At 25.5% G+C, this 27,994-nt stretch overlaps 1 protein-coding gene across 1 annotated transcript; it reads left to right on the top strand.

The window, feature by feature from the left end:
• The first annotated feature begins 78 nt into the window (after window positions 1-78).
• Window positions 79-27,025, top strand: LOC128961809 (probable G-protein coupled receptor No18). The gene is made up of 6 exons (XM_054308095.1): window positions 79-320; window positions 1,101-1,119; window positions 1,321-1,347; window positions 7,576-8,774; window positions 10,023-10,112; window positions 26,932-27,025. Exons 1-6 carry the CDS (start codon window positions 109-111, stop codon window positions 27,023-27,025), a joined length of 1,641 nt encoding a protein of 546 aa, XP_054164070.1. The 5' UTR covers window positions 79-108.
• Window positions 27,026-27,994: the final 969 nt, after the last annotated feature.

Here is a 27,994-nt window from a genome sequence, read left to right as displayed (position 1 = left end):
ATGGCCGACAACACAGTGGCCGACAATACAATGGATACACAACTAACAACAACCGATTATATTATCATCGATAAGGGCATTATAATTGCACTGATATTGGCTACGATAATGTTGTTTACGATTGTCGGCAACATATTGGTTATTTGGGCCATATTTACCTACCGGCCCCTACACAATGTACAAAATATGTTTCTGGTATCGCTAGCCGTTTCCGATATTGCCGTAGCCGTACTGGTCATGCCTTTCAATGTGGCCTACAATCTGTTAGGTAAATGGATTTTCGGACTACACATATGCGAAATGTGGCTGACAAGTGATGTGTAAGTCATATAAATAAGATACCAGTGCTTAAGATACACTAAAAACTAACTTATTATTATTACATATATTATAATTTAAAATAATTATCAATGAAAATATTTGTTTTGTTATTTTTTTAAAAAGTTATTTATAAAACATCTATATATATATAATGTTATTATATCATTTACTATAATTTTATTATTATTTATTTTGTGCATGATAAATTTATTGTATTTTACACAATATTTTTTTTAAGTAATAATTTATCTCTCATATGTATAACATTATGATATTGGTTATTGTGAGTGTATGTGAGTGTGTGTGTAAGTGTAAGTGTCTAACTTATAAAAGCTAACTAATATACAGTAGTATAGTATAGTATAGTGTATTAGATTAAGTTTAACATTTATAACAGTACAATACAATAGACATGATATAACAATAACAGATTATGCGATACAACAATAACAACATAGACAACAATAACAGCAAAACAATTACTAAAAGGCATAATTAAATTTACCATAAAGTTAGATATAATTTTTTTTGGCAACAAATACTGTATATACGGTATAGTTTTATACGGGTATACAATGTATGTTATGTACGATAAGATAATACACAAATTAACGCTATCATTACAATTTGAGATATAATTTTATGACATATATTTATATATATATATTTAAATATATTATATATAAATTATATATATTTAAATATATTATATATAAATTATACTAATGATTTCATTTATATATATATATACTAAAAATAATTTTTTTTTATTTTTACAGATTATGTTGCACTGCAAGTGTAAGTAATATATATTTCCACTAAATATGATTATTATTATTATGTTATATTAATTAACAACACTATAATATATATAGTAATTTACTATTTATATGAATATATATATATGTTTTTTCAACAATAAAAAAACATATTTAAAAAAATATTTAAACATTAATTTCTAATTTTTCCTATAAATTACTCTTACGTTTATATATATAGATATTAAATCTGTGCGCCATTGCTATGGTATGTATTAAATTTAATTATTATTATTATTATTATTTACTAATTTACTTATCATTAAAATATGCTATTTTTGTATGAGTGTAATGATGTGTTTGGGTGTGTATAAAAAAAATTATGTTAATATTAAAAATTTAGTATTTTTATTATTTAAAAAAAATCTTTTTGAAGAATATTATGTATATTTTACATACATTTTGTTGAATATTATTGAAAATTAATTATTTAATATAATTTCAAATTCAAATAAATAAATAAAAATTTTTACACATGTTATATTCAGTACAGTATTTTTTTGATGATTATTATTAACTAATAAATACTTATAGAAAAATTGATTTTTTTATTTTGAAAAACTTTTAGTATTTTATTTATTTTTTTCAAACAAAAAAATATACTTTTGTCAAATAATATACTTGAATTTATATATATATATATATATATAGTAGACTATAATATAATATTGAATAGTTTATAAAATGTCAATTCAATCAATCATGATTTAAGGAGGGGGTGGTAAAGGGGTGGGTGGGATATATAGCCAAAAAAACTAAATAAATCTGGCAATCATTTCGACATACCAGTGCATTATACTACATAATATCATACAATACAATACAGAATACAATACTACTACAGTCTATACACGTTTATATTTTTTTGTCGGTAAATTTTTATTATTTGATTTTACCCAAAAAAAAAATAAAATCAAAATTTGATATAAAGTACTAACTTTTTATCATTTAATTCATTGACTAATACTACTACCACTACTACTACTAGTATGTAGTAGTAGTAGTAGTATATTGTATGAAATATTTTGCTACTATATTATTACTACTACTACAACAAAAAAAGATATTTGATATATCATATATATATAGAGTATAATATAATAATACACATATTTTTATACAAATACAAAAAAATATATCTGAATAGACAAAAAATATAAGTTTTTTAATATAATATTACTTCACAAAAATACCAATAGTCATAATACAGTAGCAAAACGTTATACAATATATCCACAAAAAATAAAATAAAACTAAAATATATATATATATTTGTTGGTTTCACTTTTTATTATTATCATAGTTACACTTATCACAAAAAGTATATACTCTATATATATACATATAATATATACTTTATAATATATATAAAATATATATGTATATAATGGTGCGATACAGATCACTTAACATGACAATTCAAGCATATTCAATATAAAAAAATTATATATATATATATATATATATATATATATGAGCTTTTAGGCCCATAACAAAATTGTTATGTATTTTATATAATATAATTTAATACCATTATATCAAATGAAATATCATGAAAAAGCATATGGTTTTGATCTCTCTCTCTCTCTCTCTCTCTCTCTCTCTCTCTCTCTCTCTCTCTCTAAATATTACTTAAATGTCTATACATATATATATATAACTTAGGTTTATATTTAATATTTTTGATTAAATAAGTTTATTTTATTTTTATTTTGTTTAAAAAAAGTTACTAAAATTGAGTATTGAATCGGAATTTAATAAATATTTTATATATTTGAATTTATTATTGAATATTCCTATTATATACATATATATACTGTATATATATATATATTTGATTTACAGAAACGTCAATAAAAATAATTGTATTTTTTGTTGTTATTTGATTTAATAACCTAAACTAATATATAAATTGACAATTATGTAAAAATATAATAAATATTATTGTATTTACAAGATTTAATATTTACAATCTATTTCTAATAAAATTAAAATATTAATTGCATTTTTTTAAAACAAAAATGATTAATTTGATTAAATATATTAATAGTTTAAATTAATATATTGATATAATAATATTTTAGCATTTATAGATATATATAAAACAATACATTAATATAATATTTTTGTGTAAATATCTATTTATTAACACAATAACAACAACAACAACAATAAAATTAAATTATAAATTCAAGTCACATGAAAATAAATACTTAATCCAAAAAACAATAATAAATTTTTAAGTCAAATATCAATATACTGTCCAAAAAATCGGTAAATGTTTTCTCAAATTAAAATATAATAGTTTAAGTAAAAGTAAACATTAGAAAAATAATATTTTTTTTATATAAAAATATCTATATTTTAAATATAAGTTAAATTATTTGACCAATTTGTTTTTATTTAAATATAAACATTAAAAACATAACATATATATTATATAATAGTTTGAATGTTTAAATAAATTGAAAAATATTTAAATAGCAATAATATTAATAATAATAATGTAAAATATAAATACAAATGTTATTTATTTTATCTTTAAAAAATTTTTTATCACACATTTGATAATAAAAAGATTTAATTTTGAAGATCTTTTTTATTTTATTATTTTTTTTTTGCTAAAGCCTTATACATATAAATATTATATTATCTTTTTGTCGTTATATTTATCTAAAGAATTAATAATAAATAAAAATAAATAAAAATAAATTTTTAAAGTAAAAAAATACAAACTTTTTAGTTTATTATTTAGTTTACTTTATATATAAATTTTTTATATACATTAAAATAAATAATAATAATAAAACTAAAAAAACAGGGATTATGTGCTATAATCTAATATTTATCACACATATAGATAGATATACAGTATATATGTACTGTATATATATATATATATATTAATGTCAATAACATTGTTGTGGACTAACATTATTATTATTATTGTAAATTATAAATAATTTCAAAAAAATATAAATATTTATAGTAACATACAGTATATCGTATATTGAAAACAATTTATTAAATATGACGATAAAAATTTATAATTTAAAGTTTAAATTTTTTTAAATTATTTTATGTGACATTTATATACAGTATGCAGTATAATATATACAGTAAATACATATTGTTTTTTCAAAAAAAAAATAATAAAACTAAATAATTTATTAAACTATTATTTCTGTAACGTGTTGTCAAATGTGTCATCAATTTTATTATTATTATCTAAATGACTATTTTTTGAAAAAAATAAATAAAATAATTTATACAAATATATTTTGAATAAAAATAGTTTAAATAAAATGCTATATATTTTACATAAAAAAGTTATTTCTATATTTTGTTGATATTTTAGTGTTTAATATTTACGATAAAAACCATTAAAACTATAATATATTTTTTTTTTTAAAAAGTTATTTTATAAACAAAAATTAACTAAACAGTTATCCCTTAAATATATTTTGTGTATTAAATTAATATTTATTATTTAAAAAATTTAAATTAAATTGTAGAATATCTAGTCTTTTAATAAAAAATTATTAACTAATATAATAAAGATAAATTTCTAAATTCTATATAAAGTAATTTTAATGTTTAAAATTTAATTTAATTATTAATTTTAAGCTCAATTTAGTATTATTATTTAATTATTATATTATTAAGTTATACAAAACATATTTAGATATTAATGTGTGTTTGTGTATTGTTATCTAAGCTAATTATTATAGTAATTAAACTAGATAATTTATTTAATAATGTTAATTTTTATTTTTTAAACTATTATCACAAAATTTAGAATATATAATTAAGAAATTAATTTTTATTAATAAAACTAAAATAAAATTTTTCTACAAATATATACAACAACAAAAATTGTGGTAAAATTATTAGATTTTTATAAAAAAAAGATTAAGTGTTTAAATTAGATAAAATAAATAATAATAAAATAAAATTTTAAATCTTTTTTTTCTTAATCTTTTTAAAACTTATATTTTAATATAATTTCATGCATTTTTTGTATACAGTATACTATATAATATCAAATATCAGTAGCAAAAAAAGTTACATATACTTTATTAGCATATTATCAAAAAAAATATTATAATTTAAGAGGGATTATATTTGATATACAAAATTGTATAATCAATTGGAAACTCAATACAAAAAAATTGTATTAAAACTAAATACTAATAAGATATTACTATTAATACTAACAATACAAATATATATATAAAAAAAGTTAATAATTCAAAAAATCACAAAATAAATCATTTATTATATAATTTTAGAGCATAATAATAATAATTATTATTATTAACTAAAAATATATATAAAAATTATTATCATTATTATAACACTAATTATTTTATAGGCTAAACAAAATCCATGACAACAATGAATAAAATAAAATTAAAAAAATCTCTTTTCAATATTCAGTTTCTTTGATCTCTCTCTCTCTCTCTCTCTATTTGAGTCTCATTATAATAAAGATCGGACTTTAAAGGCAAAAAAATCCAGGATTTCCAAAAACTAACTAATCATTACTAGTCATAGGATTTATGGTAAAAATCCTTGAATAATAATAATAATAATTTGACTTTTTCATTCAATTTGTTGTTTGTTTAACATTGAAATTTTTGATCATATAATATATATATATAATACATTCATACAGTTATATTATACTATATTATATATATATATATATATATATATACAGGTATATTGACTAATACTTTATAAAAATTCTGGGAGCCTTGAAATTTATAAATTAATTTTAATATAATTCACCCGGATACAATGATTCATAAATTCAAATACTAGATAATACACACACACTTTTTGATGTATAATAGGAGAGAGAAAGAGAGACAGAAAGAGAGATCATATGTAGACTTATATAATATAGGATATATTATATAAGTTATATTATTGATAATACAGTATCATAATACATATAACTAAATTATATTAATTATATTAATACAGTTTATAAAATAGATTAAACAAACAAAAAAAACTAAAATATTTAATAATTGCCTAAAATAAATAATAATTTTGTTTCAATTGAATCATTAAATTTATTTTAAATACAATATACTGTAATATAATTTATAATTCAAAGTTATGTATAAGTAGTTTATACGTGTATCTACTAACTGATTATTTATTTAAAAAATAAATATTACAATTGTCGTATAACACAAAAGCAGTCCCTAATATCAATATTATATTAATTTTTTAGGTTTTTTATTATTATATTAGACTTTAATTTTATGTTATATTATATATTACTTACATAGATATCAGATAAAATAATAGCATAATATAAAAATTCATTTATTTCATAATAAATTTTAATAATAATTGGCATTCAATTTATGTGAAATACTATTCTCCAGACAATTATTATAATATTCAATATATTGTTTAGAAATAGTGAATTGGCTATAATATTATATATTATTATGTTATATAGTATTTAATATAATTTTTTTAAATATTATAACTGATATAAACTGTATATTTTATACCGGCATAATATATTCATAGACTAATAATTGAAATTAATAGATATATAACTTTTTTTTCCATATTCATTCAATTATACCGTATATTATTATGCAATCAACTATTATATTTCATCCAACTATATGTTAAATAAATATTTACATTAAGAAAATTTTTCATATATATTATCAATGAATATTTTCAATATTAGTTTTATTATATAAATATTAAAATATAATTTACTTTTCAATATATTGAATAGATATTATATATATATATAATGATATATAAGTATAATAAATGCATGAAAATTATTTTGCATATAATTATTAATCAATGGTATTGTTATATGAATTTGAAGGTTAATAAACTTTTATTTTTGATTGTTTGTTTTGTAATTAATTTTCAAAAAAGTTTCATAATATTCTTCACATTATAATAGATTTTAAATGTCTTTATAATATATATATATATAATATTAGACAATAATATGGCAAACACTATAGCCCAGTAGTTTGTGCGCCAATTAATATAGAGATTAATAGCTATACATACTGTATGTATGTGTGTGTGTGAGTGTGTGTGTGTGTGTAAGAGAGAGAGAGAGAGAGAGAGAGAGAGAGAGAGAGAGTGTGTGTGAGAGAGAGAGAGAGAGAGAGAGAGAGAGAGTGTGTGTGAGAGAGAGAGAGAGAGAGAGAGAGAGAGAGAGAGAGAGAGAGTATGTATGTGTGTGTGTGTGTGAGAGAGAGAGAGAGAGAGAGAGAGAGAGAGAGTGTGTGTGTGTGTGTGTGTATATGTATGTATGTATGATTGTGTGTGTGTGTGTGAGTGTATGTGTGAGTGTGTAAATTTAAATACTTTATTATCAAAAATATTAATCAAAATCAATTCCCACCCCCACCCCTACCACCAACAAAATTAGGACCGCTATTGGGCAATACACGACCCGATAAATTATGCTCAAAAACGTACAATGCGTCGAGTAGTGACCACTATAGCCTTGATATGGGCTATCAGTGCCCTAATATCTATACCGCCGCTAATCGGCTGGAATGACTGGCCATCGGTTTTCGACGACAACACGCCGTGCAAACTGTCCGAAGAGCGGTCGTATGTTGTCTATTCGGCGAGCGGTAGTTTTTTCATACCACTGGTCATTATGACTGTCGTCTATATCAAAATATTTAAGGCCACCCGACGACGCTTAAGGGACAGGGCTAAAGCGTCGGCAATGGCCAACCTAATGTCGGCCAACTCGAAGACCAATAATTGTGTTTCCGAATCGCATCGGATTGATATCGAATCGGCCAGCGATGAAAAAACCGAAAAAGTGGTCAACAATATTAATAATAAGGACAACAACGGCGGTGGTGGCGGCGGCGGTGATAAAGGTTTACCACCACAGCAGCCGCTGACTAACAACAACAGGCGGCCCAGTCTTAAGCAAGACTTAAAGGACAGGCCGTTGTTGTTGTCTAAGTCTAGTGATGAGCACAGGGAGCTCAAGAAGCACAGCGATGATGATGACGACGATGATAATGATAGTGATAATAGTGATGCTGATGATAATAACCATCAACGGCAACACCAGCAACAGATAATTATACCCACTGGCGATGAATTTGTATCGCAATATAATACGACTACCACTACTACCTGTACCAGTGGCGATGGCCTGTCTATTGGCCAGAGTGTTGGTGGTGTCGGTGATGGACAGCAACAACAGCAACAACCGACGGCGCTGACGACGCCGACGACAAAAAAAGTAATGGTCTGCACGACAGTAACCATTGCCAGCAGCGACAACATTAGCACAGGTTTGTCCTCAGAAAGTCCGGATCCACACCACAACCACCACCAACACCATCACCAACACCACTACCGACCCAAAGCCCAGTCTATTAGCAGTGAATTAGTAGTCACTAATAAACTACTCAATTGTTTTGCCATTCAAGCCTCCAAACGGCGGCCAATGGACAGCAACAACAGCGACAACCAGTCGTCGACGGCTGTCATATCGGTTAAGAGGTTTTGGGAGGAAAAACAAAAGATTTCGCTGTCGAGGGAAAGGAGAGCTACAAGAATATTGGGTATCGTTATGGGGGTGTTTGTCGCCTGTTGGTGAGTACCCCTCCCCCACCCCCACACTAGATGCCCATCAAACCTAACCCCCACACCAGGTGCACATCAAACCTAACCCCCCACGCACTCTCTATATCTCTCCCCTAAAAAACCCAAATTAGATGATAATTTTATAATAATAATTAGCAATTAGTTATTTTTTTTGTTAACTATTTAATAATTAGTGTATTATATCCATAAAAATAAAAATAATTCATACGATAGTTACGATAGTTTCAATGAATATGATATTTCAATGTGTAGTTATAATAATAATAAATTCAATATCTAATTATATATTTTTTTAAAAAATAAAAAACTTTTTTTTTAATTTAATTACTTAACGACAAAACCATTTATTTTAAAACAAATTTTTCATATATAATAAACAATTTCTTCGGATTATTATTATGAGTGACATTCAAAAAGTTATAGTCAATTATATGCATATACAGTAATATAATATATTATATAATAATACTTAAAAGCAAAATAACTTAATTAAAATAAGTTAGGTCTCTGTGAAAGACACATGTCTTATAATATTATATATATATATATATACAGTATATTAATATAAAATATTTAATATAACATAGTGTACTACACTTTAATTACAAGCATATATATAAATGTATATATATATCAAATAGTATATACTGTATATACATAAAATAGTTCACATTCAATAAATTATAATTATTATAATGGGTTACAAAACTTGTCAAATGTGTTGTCAAAACATTTTTAATGATTGACACAAACCAAATACCAAAATGCCTAAAGTTATACACAAAATATTGTATATAAATAGTTATGTTTTTGAATATTATTAAATCCAAATATATTATAATATAAAGTACTGTATATATGTATACATAAATATAACAAATTCAAAGTTTTAATTAGTTATTATTATTCGTATATAAAGTTTTTGATGTTTTATTAAAAGATAGAAAAACAAACCACAAAAAAAAATCAAAAACAGTTTTATTTTATTTTTTAGTCTATTTTTTGGTTAAATATCAATGCAGTTAAAACAACTATTCAAAAAAATGCAAAAAAATATTAATAACCAAAATTTATTTTAATTAATTTATAATAATAACATTATTAATAAAAATATGCCTAAAAAAACTATGTCCAATATATCTTATAAATATATCTGTATATTAATCAATACTTGTATCTATAATTATTTTTGTATTTTTTGTTTGTTATATATATATATACCCGTCCATCAAATAGGTTACCATTTTTCCTCATGTATGTGATAATGCCTTTTTGTGGGTCATGTTATCTGCCAAAGGAGTTGGAAAACTTCATCACTTGGTTGGGGTATGTATTTATAGGATATATATAGTATATTATATATATATATATATTATATATGTGGCTAATAATTAATAGATGAAATATAATACACACACATATATATATAGGATACACACCTACGCTATTTATTTGTTTCCCAATAGACAACAACCAAAATATTTTATACAATACAATAATCTGAATCCCTGTTTTCAATTAAATATTATAGATTTTATTTGTTTGTTTTATCACTAATGATGAACAACTATTGACTTCAATATACTAATTATTATACATAAATAACTTACACACACACACACATAAAATTTATATATAATATGACATTGAATTTTAATCCGATTACTCTAACCCATAGTAATAATTTATTTATTATATTTTTATAATAGTTAATTATACAGTAGAAATGTTTATGAACATAATAATAATAATAATAATAACCATAATCAGGCTATAGATTAATTTTATATTTATTATATATTATGTTGCAAATAATAAAGCAAGTAATCTATTAAGTTTAAATGCTAAATATAATTAAATTACATACAAATTAATAGTTAATATTATATATTAATATAATTTTATCATTATCGTCACTATAATCAAAAACAGTACACAACAAAAAATTTATACATTTTATTATTACATTTATATGTGGCTAAACTTTATCAAATATTATTTAATAATTATAATTGTAATTTATAAATTATCATAAATATATTATTTATTCAAAAAAAAATAAATATATATAAATATATATTAATTTTATAATAAATAGTTAAATAATTTATTAATCTATATGTTAATAAATTTTATAAGCTTAGTATAAGTTAGTTAATCAAATATACAGTTTAAATAAATACTGTATTTGATTTATAAATATAAATTAAAACATTAATATTACCATTAATAATAAAATAAATATACAGTACATAAATATATACAGTATATACAGTAAATAAATATAATTATTTGTAATAAATAAATTTTTATTAAAATTTGTGTAATTATTAGATTTATCGTGCATTTAAAAAATATATTATATAATAATTATTATCTATATATCTGTACTAGCTCAATAATTTATCCCATTAATCTATATATATATCAATATATATTAACAAGCTCAAATAATTATAAAAACATAAAATAATACTTAAAATATATATTTATTTAGTGTTTAACTAATAAAACAACATTAATAAATTACTATTATATATATAAATATATATTTATTGTATATGTTTTCTATAATATTGTATATTTAATTTACATTTTATCTGCTAATATATATATATATATAACTCAATACAATAACAAAAAAACTTTTTTTATATCCCAAAACTTTTCAGTCAAACCAAACAATGGCTATTAATATCAATGTCTTTTTTATTTGTATATACAGTAACTATATATATATATATAAGTAGTTACGACATAAGGGTGACGGAAGGGGAAAGCACAGTGCTTTCCCCCATATAACAGTATGACGGAGAATAGGTGACGGAGATCACGTGACTCCACCTAACCTAACCTAAGTGTACTACACCAATGACGTCACCACTACCTCTACCTGAACCTTACCCGAACCTAACCTGACCAACTACCCGTACTGATGACCAACTACCCGAACTGACCAACCACCCGAACTGACCAAATACCCGAACTGACCAACCACCCGTACTGACCAAATACCCAAACTGACCAACCACCCGAAGTGACCACATACCTGAACTGGCCACCTACCCGAACTGGTTAACTTACCGAACTGACCAACTTACCGAACTAACCAACTAACCGAACTGATCAACTACCCGAACTGACCAACTACCCGAACTAACATTAATTATTGCATACAATACATGTAATATAATGACATCACTGTATTGAAATAATATGTACATACTGTATTGCAATAATATTACATATACTGTATATATTAATTAACTTAAATTGTTAATAACTTTTTTAATTGTAATTAAAATTAAAATTTTTTATTCTTAAAAGATGCTTAAAAATATGATGTTTAAACTAATAAAAAAATAATTATGAAAAATTAACTATTAAGCGGTCAAATTAACAAATTAGTGTCTTATAGACTGTAGTACGGAATACATTGGATTGAGGCTAGCATTGTATTCAAACATACATCAAATTAACTCGCCAGTGGAAGATATCAGTGTATAACTGAGTCTTGAATTTATAATTTGTGATTATTTATAAAAAAAAATAAAGTAAGCACAAAAAAAACTTTCAAAAAAAAACTTTTCAAAAAAAAAAAAAAAAAAAAAAAAAAAAAAAAAATTTTCAAAAAAAAATTTTCAAAAAAAAACTTTCAAAAAAAAACTTTTCAAAAAAAAATTTTCAAAAAAAAAATTTTAAAAAAAAAAAATTTTCAAAAAAAAAAAAAAAACTTTTCAAAAAAAAATTTCAAAAAAACTTTTCAAAAAAAACTTCAAAAAAAAACTTCAAAAAAAAACTTTTCAAAAAAAACTTTTGAAAAAAAAAACTTTTCAAAAAAAACTTCAAAAAAAAACTTTTCAAAAAAAACTTCAAAAAAAATTATTTTTAAAATATTTAAAAAAATAATTTTAAAAAACTCAGAATTCAGAAAATAAATAGAAAAATATTAAGAAAAATTAAAAAATAATTACTTAATAAAAATAAAAATTATTTTTATTAATTAATTATAAAATAATAAATTATTCTATAAAATCTAATATTTTAACAAATTTTATAAAAGTATACTTTACAGTATTTCAACTATTATTTTTATCGATCAATTCAACGCAATGGACAACGCGCATATCCCAGAGTCAACGGTCGAGTCGGATGTCCCTATGGACGACGCAATACCTGACCCTAGAGAACAATTGGATGACGAAATACCTGATGTAATGGACGACATGTTTAGCGATGATTTCACTGACGACTTCTACGTGAACCTTAATTTATTGGTCAACAATAATTATGGTTTACCAGTACAAGAGGGTGCTGGTGCTGATGAGTCATATAATCAAAGTCAGGACTCACTCGTGGATACACCACCCGATTACATAGCAATCAATAACAATGACAACAATGATAACAATGACAACAATGACAACAATGACAACAATGACAACAATGACAACAATGACAACAATGACAACAATGACAACAATGACAACAATGACAACAATGACAACAATGACAACAATGACAACAATGACAACAATGACAATACAGGTATGTATTAAAAATTATATAACTTATTATGCAATTATTATAATTAAATTTTTTGTTTAGTTAAACAATTAGTCAAGTTTCATGTATTGAATGAGTCTACCCATTCATACATTAAACTTAAGAGACAAGAGCACCGTAAAGACATCCGATTTCAACATAATTTGGGTTCAATAGATAATTTGCTTCAATTAAATGACCAAATAAATGAGATGTATGAGTCGTTGGTACGACCGGCGTTCCGTAATCATTCACCAAATGATTATTATAGTGTGGTAATTGAAGCACAGGGTTTGAATAAACCACTATATATGGGTGGTAAAGCAATCTCACAGTTTGATAAAAATGAGTTTGCAAACAGAATATTTGGATTAATTCAATCAAATACAGAGTTTTTGCTCTCCGTATTTAAAATGAAAGTTTATGTAACTGAATCGCTAGAAGGATCTGGACCTAATATGAAAAACAAAAGACAACTACCACCGGAAACATCAAGTGAAAGAAGTAAACGTATAAAATGCATTGTTAGGATTGATAACAAAAATGGTATTTAAAAGATTATTCATTAATTTTTAATTTATATTTACAAATATTTCTATTAATATAATTTCAGATGTCGGTTGCGGTTATAGAGCTGTTTGGGTTGGAGTTATGTGGTTTCTCGAAAGCTATTCTAATCAAAAACTTCATGGAAATAGAAAATGGCAAAAAATAACTGCAAACAAATATTCAGACAAATATCAAAAAGAAGAATCTGAAAAGCTGTGTAATTTGGCCGGTCTTGATTTCAACAAACCTTTCGGAGAAAAACATTGGGCTCAAATGCAAGAGTATCTTAACACTATTGCATTGACTGACGGTTCTCAAGGATTACAGTTAATAATTATTGATTCATCAAATGTTGACAACTATTTATTTCAAGGCTCTACAGACTTTCCCAACAAATTATTCATTGAACACATCGACTACAGTAAAAACACTGGACATTATAATTTTATTAAAGACATCAATGCATACACACAGATATCTGATTTGTGTAAATATTGTTTAACAAAACATCAAAAAATTAATCACACATGTAAGTATGTGTGTAACTACTGTTCTACTTATCCCAAATGTGACAACGGAGGTGATAAAGTAGATTGCGATTTATGCAATCGCAGTTATGCAAATGATATATGTTATCAAAATCATAAAAATAACAATATCTGCAAAGTTAAGTCTAAAACATGCGCTAATTGTAATGTTGAATACTCGACTGATAGAAGAGCAAAACATGTTTGCTATCACCTCAAATGTAATAAATGTAAAGTTTATTATACTGAAACACCTCATTTATGTTATATAAAACCTTTGAATGTAAAAAAGTTGGAAAAAGAGGACAAAGAAAACAAACTAATAGTTTGTTTTGACATTGAAAGTGAACAAATAGCCCAAAATAACGGTTTTTATGATCACAAACCTAATCTTCTTATTTCATGTAAGTTATTATTACATATTATATTTATATTAAAATTAATAATATATATAAATTACTTTTTTATTACAAAGTATGTGTTTGCGACAAGTGTTGGGATTACCAACAAATGGCGAAAAGATGCGATGTCTCTATCGATGAACCAAATGATGGGTGTAAAGTGTGCGGATATGGTATCCGTACATTTTATAAAGATAATGTAGTTGAACAGTTTTCAGACTATTTGTTCAAAGATGTCGCTATCAGAGCTTCAAAAATTAAAGCACAGCTATACGTCATAGCACACAATTTCCGAGGATATGATGGTCATTTCATATTCCAGGAAATGTTTGAAAGACAATTTGGTGATCCGAGTGATATCATTATGAATGGTATGAAAATACTCAAAATTACAAACAACAACACGTCATTCATCGACTCACTGAGTTATTTCCAACAACCATTGGCTTCACTTCCTAAATCGTTTGGATTTCAACACATTGTCAGTAAAGGATTTTTTCCCCATCACTTCAACAGAAAAGAAAACTACAACTACTCGGGTCAGATACCAGATATCAAACACTTTGGTATTGATGAAATGAGATCATCAAAAGAGTGTGTGGAGTGGTACAATGACTTCAAAGCAAACAATTACTTATGGGATTTTGAACAACAAATCAAAAAGTATTGTCTAAATGATGTAATTGTACTCACAATTGCTGTCATGGAGTTCCGCAAACTTTTCAAAGGATTCACCGGATTGGATCCAATCACACGTAGATTTACACTAGCAGGTGTTGGACTTGAGTATTTTAGAGCTAAAATACTAAAGGATGACATGATTGGTGTCACACCCATCAATGGATATATTGACGGGCGCCACAAGTCAAACAAAGGCAATGTATGGCTTGATTGGATGGAGGAGAAGAGAGGTGTGAAGATCTGTAGAGAGATGAGAATTGGACAGAACTATGCTGATGGTTGTATTCGAGATGGTGTACTCGGAGAGATATTTGAGTTCAATGGTTGCTATTGGCATGGATGTCAAAAATGTACCCATCTGTTTAGTCATAGAAACACCTATGATGGCAATGAGCAAGTAGATCCTATTAAAGATTATCAACGAACAATTGAAAAGGTATTTATATAAATAATTGTATTTATACTATTTTACTTACATTTATATATTTTTAGGTAACATATTACAAGTCTAGAGGTTTCAAAGTGACATCTATTTGGGAGCACGACTTCGATAAACTGTTGACAACTGATGTTGAGTTCAAAGCATTCCACAAAAAACGTATGGCATACTATAAAACAATTGACAAAATAGGTCACGCAAACATACGTGAGTCGTTTTATGGTGGTCGTACAAACAATTTGTACTTCAACGCCGACAGTACCGGTACAGAGTTGATTAAATATAAAGATGTGTGCAGTCTGTATCCGACTGTACTTTCAAAATGCGAATACCCTATTGGTCATCCATCTATAATCAGTAAATTTATCGACACCTCAATTGATAATTACTTTGGATTCATTAAATGTAAAGTATTACCACCTAAAGATCTATACATTCCTGTATTACCATTAAAATCAGAGACCAAAAAGTTAGTGTTTGCATTATGCAATCAATGTGCAAAAGATATGAGCCCTAACAAATGTAGTCATAGCGATAAAGAGAGAGCTCTCAGCAGTACTTGGTACTCTGAAGAGCTTAAATTAGCAATTGAAATGGGATACAAAATTATCAAAATATATGAGGTTTTGCATTACGAACGCAAAACAAATGAAATATTTAAGCCATACATACAACAATGGCTTAAACTTAAGACCGAGGCAAGTGGATGGCCTGACAATTGTACTACTGATGAGTTAAAGCAAAACTACATCAGTGAGTATCAAAGTCGTGAAGGTGTGGATTTGGAGTTCGATAAGATGTCACCAAATCCGGGTCTTCGCTTTATTGCAAAGTTAATGCTTAATAGTTTGTGGGGAAAACTGGCTCAAAGACCCAATCAAAAACAAACTAAACTTTGTAAAACATATGACGCATACCGTAGTATTATATCGGATGCTAAAATTCAAATAAAAGGTTAGTTTAAATATAATTTAAAAATATAATAAAATACTAATTTATAAATTATACAATACATTAGGAGAAATTATGCCCAATGATGAGACTATTTTAGTCAACTATCAATATATTGACGACAACTACTCATCTGCTGGTAATACAAACATTGCATTGGCATCTATGGTTACCGGTAATGCACGTATACATCTGTATCGTGAATTACACGGAATTGAAAATTCAGCAAAGGGACGAGTACTGTATTTTGATACAGACTCTGTAATCTACCGTCACGACCCTACCAAAGGTTGGTACGACCCTCCGATCGGTGATTTCCTCGGAGATATGACCGATGAGATTGAAAAGGATTACAGAGAAGGGTCGTATATCAACTCATTTACTTCATGTGGACCCAAAAACTATGGATATCAAGTCGTTACTGGTGATGGCCGTGTGATTCAAAAAGTTAAAGTAAAAGGCATCTCAATCACTGAGGAAGTGAAACATAAAATAAACTTTGAAAGAGTTAAAGAGACTGCTCAGCACTACTTTAACAATACACCAATCACAACACTGGCTCCACAATTATGCTTCAGGGCCGATCAACTGCACAATGTGACGACATCAAAAGTAAATAAGATATATCAAGCAGTGTCTGAAAAACGTAGGATTGTTAGGGGACACCCTATTTATCAAACAGTTCCCTATGGATTTTATGAATAAATGTTAAAAATATATTAACTTTATTATACTATTGTTTAGAGATTTGCAATTATTTGAATAAATTGTTTATTTTAACTATTTAATACTATTTCTATTTATAATATTGTACTAATTATTTGAAATTATTTAAAATAAAATGTGATTAAAAACTATTTTATGATTAATTTATTTACATTTACTATTAATTAGCATCTAAAAATAAAACTAAGTATACATATTCAGGTCATTATTGACTATATAAAGTAATGTTTTCAATAAAATTATTTTATATTCACTAACAACTATGGCTAAACGACACTTCAAAGACAGTTATTTAAGAAAACTATTGGAAGGTATTGTATTTTAAATTAATATATTTTATTAATTATATATTGAAATTTTTATATTATTTCAGAGCCACCGATAAAAAGACCAAAACAAGACCAGTGCATTCAAACTGAATTGATTCGTTTGAAAAACATGAAATTTTATATGTTGTCAGAGCCGGGATTGAAAATCATCGTCGATAGACTGACTGCAATTGGACATAAAAATGGTATAACAGAAGATACTAACAAATTAGTAAAATACTTGTCTGAATTGGCTACCTGTGAATGGAAATTTGATACAAAATCAAATGTATAAAATTTTATAAAAGATGAATAAATTTTTTTTATTATTAAACCTATGTTTTATTTATTTAAAATGAATTGCATTAAAGTGGATAGAAAACACATTTCATTCAAGCACCCATTCACTTGTATGGTCGCTGGACCTACAAGTAGTGGAAAAACCGTTTTACTTAGAAATATATTGGAAAATTATAAACAAACTTTATATTTTACTGATATACCAAATAAGTTAAAAATTGTGTGGGCATACGGACAATGGCAAGAATTGTACACTAAATCTATTGCTGACTGTGATATACAGTATATTGAAGGCCTACCCAATGAAGAAGAAGTAAAAGAGATTAAACCTCATCTCATAGTTATTGATGATTTGATGACTGAGTTGGGAAATAATGTGAAATTAGCAAATTTATTTACTAAAGGTAGTCATCATATGAATATAAGTGTGATATTTATATCACAAAATATATTTCATCAAGGGTCTCAAATGAGAACAATTAGTTTAAATTGTCATTATTTGATATTGCTTAAAAACCCAAGAGATAAAAGACAGATAATTAGTTTAGCTTCACAGATATATCCGGAAAATTCAAAATACTTTATAGAAGTGTATACTGACGCCACATCTGTTCAATATGGTTATATTAAAGTAGACCTAAAGCAGGATACACCTGAAAAATATAGAGTACAAACAAATATTATACCAATTAATAATAAATTGAAAATTATTTGCTATATACCTAAGTAATGTCTGATAATTTGAAAAAATATTTTAGAGACTTGCAGTTTGTTTCTAAAATAAAATGTAAGAAAACACAAAAAACATTATTGAATTATTTAGCTAAAGACCCAAAAGTATATTTAGCTATAAAAGAAATTGGATTAAATGTTATAAAAGGAAATATAAAAACTAAAAAATTGAATAAAAGTAAAAAACTTTTACTTAAAAAGTTTGAAAGGAAACAAAGTTTAAAAACTTGTAAAAGTGTTGTACAAAAAGGAAACGCTTGGATGTGGTTAATACCGTTACTAACAACTGTATACGAATTAATAACAAAATAATGTCATTCAGAAAAGTTGAATTGGTTACTAATGATAGTGATGATGACATCGATATGGATATCTCAACAATGAGTGTGGATAGTAAACCGTTTGATAAAATTAAACCAAACACATTAGTAACTAAAAACATTGTTGACAATGTTACAAATGATAACAATATTAAAAATAATTTGCCGAATATTAATAATTCATTTCTAAGTATAATAGAAGATATGGTTTTTAAAGTATTAATTAAAAATAATTTAATCAGTACAACTAAAAAACAAAGCAAAGTTACTACAAAAGTTCATAAACCTAACAAAAAAGTTGTTAAAAAAGTAGTAAATAAAAAGACTGTTAAAAAATCTAAATCTAAAAAATCTATACAATGGATCAAAATATAAATGAGTTGTTGAATATAATATATTATGATCCACAAAATAGTGGATCATTTAGTGGTGTAAATAATTTGTATAAAACTGCTAAACAATTAAATCCAAATATAACATTAAAATTAGTAAAAGATTGGTTAAAAGGAGAGTTAACTTATACTCTACATAAACAAGTACACAGAAAATTTATACGAAATCCAATTGTTGTGACATATATTGATGAACAATGGGAAGCAGATTTAGCTGATATGAGAGAATTTGCTAATAAAAATGATAAATATAATTATATTTTAACAGTAATTGACTGCTTTTCTAAATTTGCATTTACTGTTCCATTGAAAGTAAAAACTGGTAAAAGCATTACAAATGCTTTTAAAACATTATTTAAAAACAGAAAACCATTATCTTTACGTACAGATAAAGGTAAAGAGTTTTTAAATGAAATATTTCAAAAATATCTAAAATTAAATAGAGTCAACTACTTTCACTCAAATGATTATAAAATAAAATGTGCTATAGTTGAACGCTTTAATCGTACATTAAAGTCACGTATGTTTAAATACTTTACTGCTAATGGTTCGCGAAGATATGTAGATGTACTACAAAAACTTGTTAAAGCATACAATACATCATATCACAGATCTATAGGTATGTCACCTATTGAGGTGACTACAGAAAATACAAAACAAGTATACAATAACTTATATGTTAAATCTAAAAAGTTTAAAACACCAGATGTCGCTACAGGAGATAAAGTACGTAAAGTGTACGAAATGTCTAAATTTGATAAAGGTTATTACCCTAACTGGATTGATCAAGTCTTTACTGTAGTAAAGACTATAAAAGGTGATAATCAATATGTGTTTAGACTAAGTGATGGACAAGGAAATATTATTGAACAGCGATTTTATCCACAAGAGATCCAAAAGATCAAAGAAAATCTATACCGTATTGAAAGAGTTATTAGAAGTCGTGTTAGACGTGGTCGTAGACAGTATTTTGTTAAGTGGTTGAACTATCCGGAAGAATACAACAGTTGGATTGATAGCATTCAAGATGTCTATACTAAATAAATTGTGTAAAACTGAATTAATTTTGTTTACTATTCAAATGTCATTAATGACAATTGTAATATTTGTAAGCTTAATTAACTTAACTTTTGAAATTGGCAACAAAAATTTATGGGCAATTATTTTAACTAGTTGTATTGGTTATATAATGCCTAACCCTAAACTTAAACTATGTAAAAATGTTATAAAAGGCTCTGATACTGTATTTTAAAAATAAAAATGAATTGTTTACTAATTAACATATTGTGTTTTATTTTATTTATTATATTTGTTGTTGTATTATTATTTTTAAGAGATAAAGAAAAAATTATTTGGAATTGTTATTTTGATAACAATACACAAATAAAACTTTGTGAATAATGAGTAAATATATTACTTTAGTTAATAATGTCAAAACATTTGACAATACAATGTCTGATTTTAGAACAAAATTAGGCAAAACAGTTAAACTTGATGATAGTTGGTGTGTTGGTATATCTGAAATAACTTATACCAAATCATGGTATAATATATTAAATGATCATAAAATTACATTATTTGATGAAATGGGCCGTATATATGGTGATAAGTCTAATCAATATGATGATAAGTTTACACTTAAAGCTGGTTATTATGAAACACCACAGAAATTAGTTAATGAAATTAACAATATTTTGACTTTATTTACTGATATTAAACCACCAAAATTAGTTTATAATGAGATTAATAATTTTATTACAATTAATGTTGGTATAGTTGAAAGTGTAGTTAAAATATTTCCTGACTTGGGTGAAGAAATTGAAAACATTTTAGGTTTAAAAGATAGAAAAGTTACACATAATTATTATTATGGTAGCAATAGCTTAGTTAATATAGTATTCAATGGAATTGAAAATAAAAATACTATTAAAGGCTTTCATCCTGTAGAGATTAGTGGTGGTTTTCATTCACTATATTTATATAGTGATATTGTATACCCATCACTAGTTGGTGATACATTTGCACCTCTACTGAGAGTAGTTGAAATACCGCGTAAATATAAATTTGGAGATACAGTACATTTAAATTATGAAAGACCTCAATATAGACCTGTAAGACTCAATGAATTTGAAACACTTGAAATATCTATAAAAGATGATAGTGGTTTATCTATACCATTTAAATTTGGTAGAGTAACTATAACATTGCATTTTATTAAAGTATGAATAATCCATATATTGATTACTATAAAATCCAAGCCGGTAACGGTATTGTATCTTATGCTGGGCATAGATACCAGTCCGGTAATGGTATATTTGGTAAAATATTTAAACACATTAAACCTGCATTAAAATATGTAGCAAATAAAGGATGGGATGCATTTAACGGTATTGGTAATGATATACTATCTGGTAAATCATTCAAAGAAGCCGGCACAAATCAGTTGATAAGATCAGCTGATACTATTTTAACAGATGTTAAAAATAAAGTTTCTAATGTTAGACAACAAAAAGGTTTAGGACGTAAACGTAAAGTTAAAACTAAACTAAAATCTTATAAAAGACGTAAAACAGTTAAGAAAAAACAAAGAAAATACTAAAAATGTCTACAATACACGAATTATCATCTCTAATGACACTTCCAGAAATGGATGTGTTTGGAGTACCACCAACACAACTAATGATTGAACGTGATGTTCAAACTGAACACCGTCCAATAAGTACATTATCTAATTCAACAAATACTATTGAATTTGAAATACATACAGGCTTAAATGAATATATTAACTTAAGCAAAAGTGAACTTTATTTATGTTTAAAATTTAAATTACAAAAGTCTACTGTATCAACAACACCTGAAGTTAAAGCAGAAGACTGGAAACTAATATCTCCAATCAATTATTTAATGCATTCATTTATTAAACAAATTGATGTAAATATTGGTCAAACAACTGTTACAACATCATCAGTGAATTATTCATATGTGTCATATATTGACACTCTTCTTAACAGTAATAGTGATGCTAGAAATACACATTTAGAGACTGCATTTTGGCATAAAGATGAGACACCTATGGATTCGGTAAATGAGATAAGAAGTAGTCGTATACGACCGTCAGGTAACTCATTATCTGACGGGTGTGAAGTCGAAATGTATGGCAATTTGCACATTGATTTAGCATCGCAAGTAAAGTCTTTACTTGGAGGGGTCACACTGAATATTAAAATTTACCCACAAGATCCCAAGTTTTATTTAATTTATGATAAAACATTGATACCAACAGTTGAAATAATGGACGTAAGATTGTTTATGCATAAATCTATTGTTAACCCACAAGTAGTTGTGGCACACAATAGAGCACTTGAAAGTGCTAATGCCCGCTATTTTATTACACGAAAGGAAGTAAAGACATCAATTATAGCTAAAGACACATTAGATTGTTATTTAAATAATGTCATCAATGGAGTGATTCCTAGAAAAATATATATTGGTTTTGTTAGTAACGAAGCATATAATGGTTCATATAATATGAACCCATTTTATTTTAAAAATTACAATATCCGACACATTGCTTGCTATGTTGATGGGACTCAATATCCACACAGACCATACACACCAGACTTTACAAATAAAAAATATATGCGTGAATATTTTGGATTATTTGAAACAGCAAATCAAATCAAACATTCAACAGATATTGACATAACACGGGAAGAGTATGCTGAAGGTTATACACTATTTGGATTCAATTTTACACCGGATTTATCTGATGGAGTAGCAAAAAGTGGTTATGTATCAACTGTGGTTAGAGGTAACTTACGAGTTGAACTAAAGTTTGCCTACCCTATACAAGAGACTGTAACTGCAATCATATTCTGCGAATATGATAGTTGTGTAGAAATAGAGAGCTCAAGATTTGCTATTAAAAATTTTCAATAAATATGAATACATTACAAATAAATAACTATTTTAAAAATTGTAATAAATATTATGGTACATATCCGAGAGATATGTTACCAAATATTATACCAAAAGATAGTGGTGTTATTATTAATACAGATAAAGCTAGTTCTCCTGGGGAACACTGGGTTAGTGTATACAAAACAAATAATGATATCATTATATATTTTGATTCATTTGGTTTACAACCACTACATAATGATATCTTAAATTTTATAAAAGACAATACTGTAAACGGTTGGTATTACAACTGTATTAATTTTCAAAGTGTATATTCTAATACTTGTGGATTATATTGTATTTATTTTTTAACTAATTATTTTAATGGCGGATCATTTGAACAAATCCAAACTGTGTTTGGTTTTAATCCTCACATTAATGATTGTGTTGCCAAATTATTATGTAACTGGTAAATGTCATTTATCAGATGTGTATAAAAATTTTAGTGATTATTATAGAATATATATTAAAATAAAAGATATTTATAATGAAAAGTTTCTTATTGTTATGACTGATGTAAACGTAATTAATGGTACGTTAGCAAATATTGCGTCAACATATAGACATCGCATTGAGCGCTATTTTATAGAAGAAGGGTTTCCTCTAAACAACGAACACGACTTACTTTTTATAGTAAACAAACTTAATCTCTAAAATGAGCAAAATTAATCAAATCTGTGGTGTAATGGACGCACAAGGTTTTGTTTATAACAATATCTTTGTACCTCGTGAAATTGCAATAATATCTCACACTTGTAAAATGTCTGAGTTGTGTGAGACAAACCTAACTTATAGAGACATGGAATTGAAAGATCGGATTACTAACCTTTATTTGGCCAACAACTTATTGGGACTATCGTTACGTACAGTAAACATTGAGATAACACAAAACTCAACAATGGATGCCAAACAGATTATTATTGAGATGTATGAGAAAATCAAAAGCAAAGAAAAGCCATACATTGGAATTAAGTGCTCTCAATTGGCGGATATATTGGACATGTGCGCTATACCTTACGTTGAATTGAATCAGTATAGATGTCCTAGTCTTAAAACATTAAAGAGAATGTATGGAGGCCGTTCATGTCATTTTCATGAACGTATCATACCAGATAAATCTGATATGAGATGCGCTCAACACAAGTGTGAGCTATTGTGGAAATGGATTAAAAATTACTATTTGTTTTCATATTAAAATGTAAATAATTATACATTTTTTATTTATTAATAAAATTTATTTTATTCAATTAATTTGTTTTGTTTATTTATTACAATATTAGTTTTATAATATACAATAATTACTTTAATTAAGATATTTAATGATTTCATCTTTTAATGACAATATAATGTCAATTTCAGGGAATATGACATTTAATTTTTTAATGTTACCATTACTAATGATACTAAAACAATACAATTGTTTTTTCAAATGCATGAATGAGATAACTCGAAGATCTCCAAAAGAACCAAAGTCTTGGGTTTCCATCTTTTTCAACAATTCTTTGAATTCATTACCATATAAATAAACGCCATGTTTGGTGTAGAAGACATCTTCTCCATCATTGCAAACAGTCAGTCGGATGTCCACAAATTTTTCACCGTTTTCGTGTTCCAATACACGAACAAATTTGTCAAATTTGTTTTCACCATCAGATTTGGTGAAAATGGATTTTTGAAACAATGTTTTGCCAACCATTTTGATGATGAAAAATTTAATTTACAATAATAATCAGTTATAACAAAACTAATAAACACTAATACAATAATAGTGTATACACTTTGCTTTTATAAGTTAATATTTTATAGAGTAAACAGGATTTACGATAGTGTAATACACTATTTGTTGTTGCAATAGTAGTTAAACTACTTATTGCAACAGATGTTGCAATAATTGAAGCAATAGTTGTTAAACAACTTGTTTCAACTGTTTTTGTAATAGTTGATGCAATAGTTTATGAGTTTATAACTACATCAACATTTATTATAGTAATACAATTTGCATTATCAATATGCCTGTGATAACTAATGTTTCGATGACTGCTGATCTCTTTGATATGATTGGTTTTATTGATTTAAGAAAATTGTGTAACAACTGTTGTAATTGTGTATATCACAATTACCCATTTGTGAGAGTAATTAAACGGTATCGTAACCCTAATGCCACGGTTATGATATACGACTCTGGTAAACTAGTATGTGTGGGTGCAAAATCAAAAAATGATGGTCGAATAGCATTACGAAAGACTGCTCGCATAATACAAAAACTCGGATATGATATCAAATTACATAACTTACGTGTGACTAACATTGCTGCGTCACATAACCTGAAAAACGACTTGAATGTAGAGAAACTGATGAATCAATTTAATTGGAGCAGTAATTATGAGTTGGAAATATTTCCACATTTGAGGATCAATTGTGGTAATAAAAGACATATAACTCTCACTAGAAAAGGGAAAATGATATTGACTGGTGTTTATACTAGAAAAGCATTGAATGAATTATATGAAGAGTTTATGTTTAAATACTTTGATTACTTAATAAACAAATAAATATGAAGAAAGTTAGATTTGATGACAAAATACAGATAAAGACTATGTATGTTTGGTCATATGCTTCAAGACAGGCTCGTATATCTAACTGGCATTGGATAGTTTTTAACAGACGTATTCATGAATATAAGTGTAAACTAATTGAAGAAAATATATCATATGTATTAGATAAAAATTTTAGAGAGAAAATATTTAATGAACGCTTTTGTAAATAAATAAAATGTAAATAAATTATAAATATTATTTTAAAAATAAATGTATTTATATTTATTTTGTTTACATCTACACTCATGTTAGGTCACATGATTTCCGCTATCCCCTCTCCGCTAATACATCGGAAGGTTGACCAGTTCGGTAAGTTGGTCAGTTTAGGTAGGTGGTCTGTTAGGTTAGGTTGGGTTAGGTTCGGGTAGTTGGTCAGTTCGGTTAGTTGGTCAGTTCGGGTAGTTGGTCAGTACGGGTGGTTGGTCAGTTCGGGTATTTGGTCAGTTCGGGTGGTTGGTCAGTTCGGGTAGTTGGTCATCAGTACGGGTAGTTGGTCAGGTTAGGTTCGGGTAAGGTTCAGGTAGAGGTAGTGGTGACGTCATTGGTGTAGTACACTTAGGTTAGGTTAGGTGGAGTCACGTGATCTCCGTCACCTATTCTCCGTCATACTGTTATATGGGGGAAAGCACTGTGCTTTCCCCTTCCGTCACCCTTATGTCGTAACTACTTATATATATATATATTAATGTTTTATTTGTTTATTTTATTAACTAATAGTTACATCAACTCAGCGCTCAATCCCTTAATATATTGTGGTTTTAATCGTGACTTTAGAAAAGCGTTTCAAAAGATTATTTGTTGCCGAAAGTGATCTCAAAAAAAATAAAATTTTTTAACTAATAATAATAATAATAATACTAATAAATAGTATATAAAAAATATTAATAACAACTATTATAATAATAATAAATATAACAAAATTGTTATATATAATTTTTAATGCCAAAAAATTAAGGTAAGTAAAGTTAACAATTTTTAAAAATTGTATTTTTTATTATTTTAAATATTACAGAATTTAACAATTATTAGTTAACAAAAATAATAGTTATAATAGTATATAATATTTTTGTTATTATTTTTTAATTTGTCAAATTGACCAGTGTTGTTTTTTTAAAATGCTCAATAATTTTTTATTATTTAGTAAATTTCATAGTGTAATAATAATTTGTTATTAGACTAATGTTTATATTTTATTATTATAATTCAAATATATGTTTAGTTAGAAAATAGTAATTTTTAAATAAAAAAATAATATTATTTTAGTACACTTTCCAGAAAATATTCTGTATTATTAAATGTGTTGTTAACAAAATAGTAAACTAATGTTTTTATTTATAATTAAAATTTATGATTATCAATATCTGTATTTACTAAATGTATATAAAAAAATCAATTTCTAATATAATTATATAACAATATTATTATATTTAATAATGTGTAATATTATAATTTAATTTTTTTTATTTATTTTACATACCGATAATTTGATGGTTTAATAAATCAGCAAAAAAAATAAAATTATAAACAACAAAATAAACAATAAATCGCAATATATATATATAAATTTATATATAAAGTGATAGTTTAGAGTTATATTATAATAAAACAATATATAAAAATATTAGTATATAATATATATTGTTAAATATATAATTAAAAATTAATTGTTTTTTAACTTATCTGAATTTTATAAAAAAACAATAATTATTAATAATTATTAATAACTTATGAAATAATTAGTTATTGAATTAATAAATATAATGTAAATATTCGTAAATGG

Source organism: Oppia nitens, unplaced genomic scaffold, assembly GCF_028296485.1.
Source record: "Oppia nitens isolate AA-2021 unplaced genomic scaffold, nextdenovo-longstitch-racon4-pilon3 scaffold14_pilon_pilon_pilon, whole genome shotgun sequence".
Lineage (NCBI taxonomy): Eukaryota > Metazoa > Arthropoda > Arachnida > Sarcoptiformes > Oppiidae > Oppia > Oppia nitens.
Note: the sequence above shows the minus strand (reverse complement) of the source record. Positions and strands in the feature narration are given on the sequence as shown.

Bases quoted from the DNA above. Each gene is read 5' to 3' on its own strand.
- LOC128961809 (XM_054308095.1), top strand. From the start codon at position 109: ATGTTGTTTACGATTGTCGGCAACATATTGGTTATTTGGGCCATATTT. The intron at 1,348-7,575 runs GTATGTATTAAA...CAACAAAATTAG, and splicing joins ATCTGTGCGCCATTGCTATG to GACCGCTATTGGGCAATACA. The intron at 8,775-10,022 runs GTGAGTACCCCT...TCCATCAAATAG, and splicing joins GGGGTGTTTGTCGCCTGTTG to GTTACCATTTTTCCTCATGT.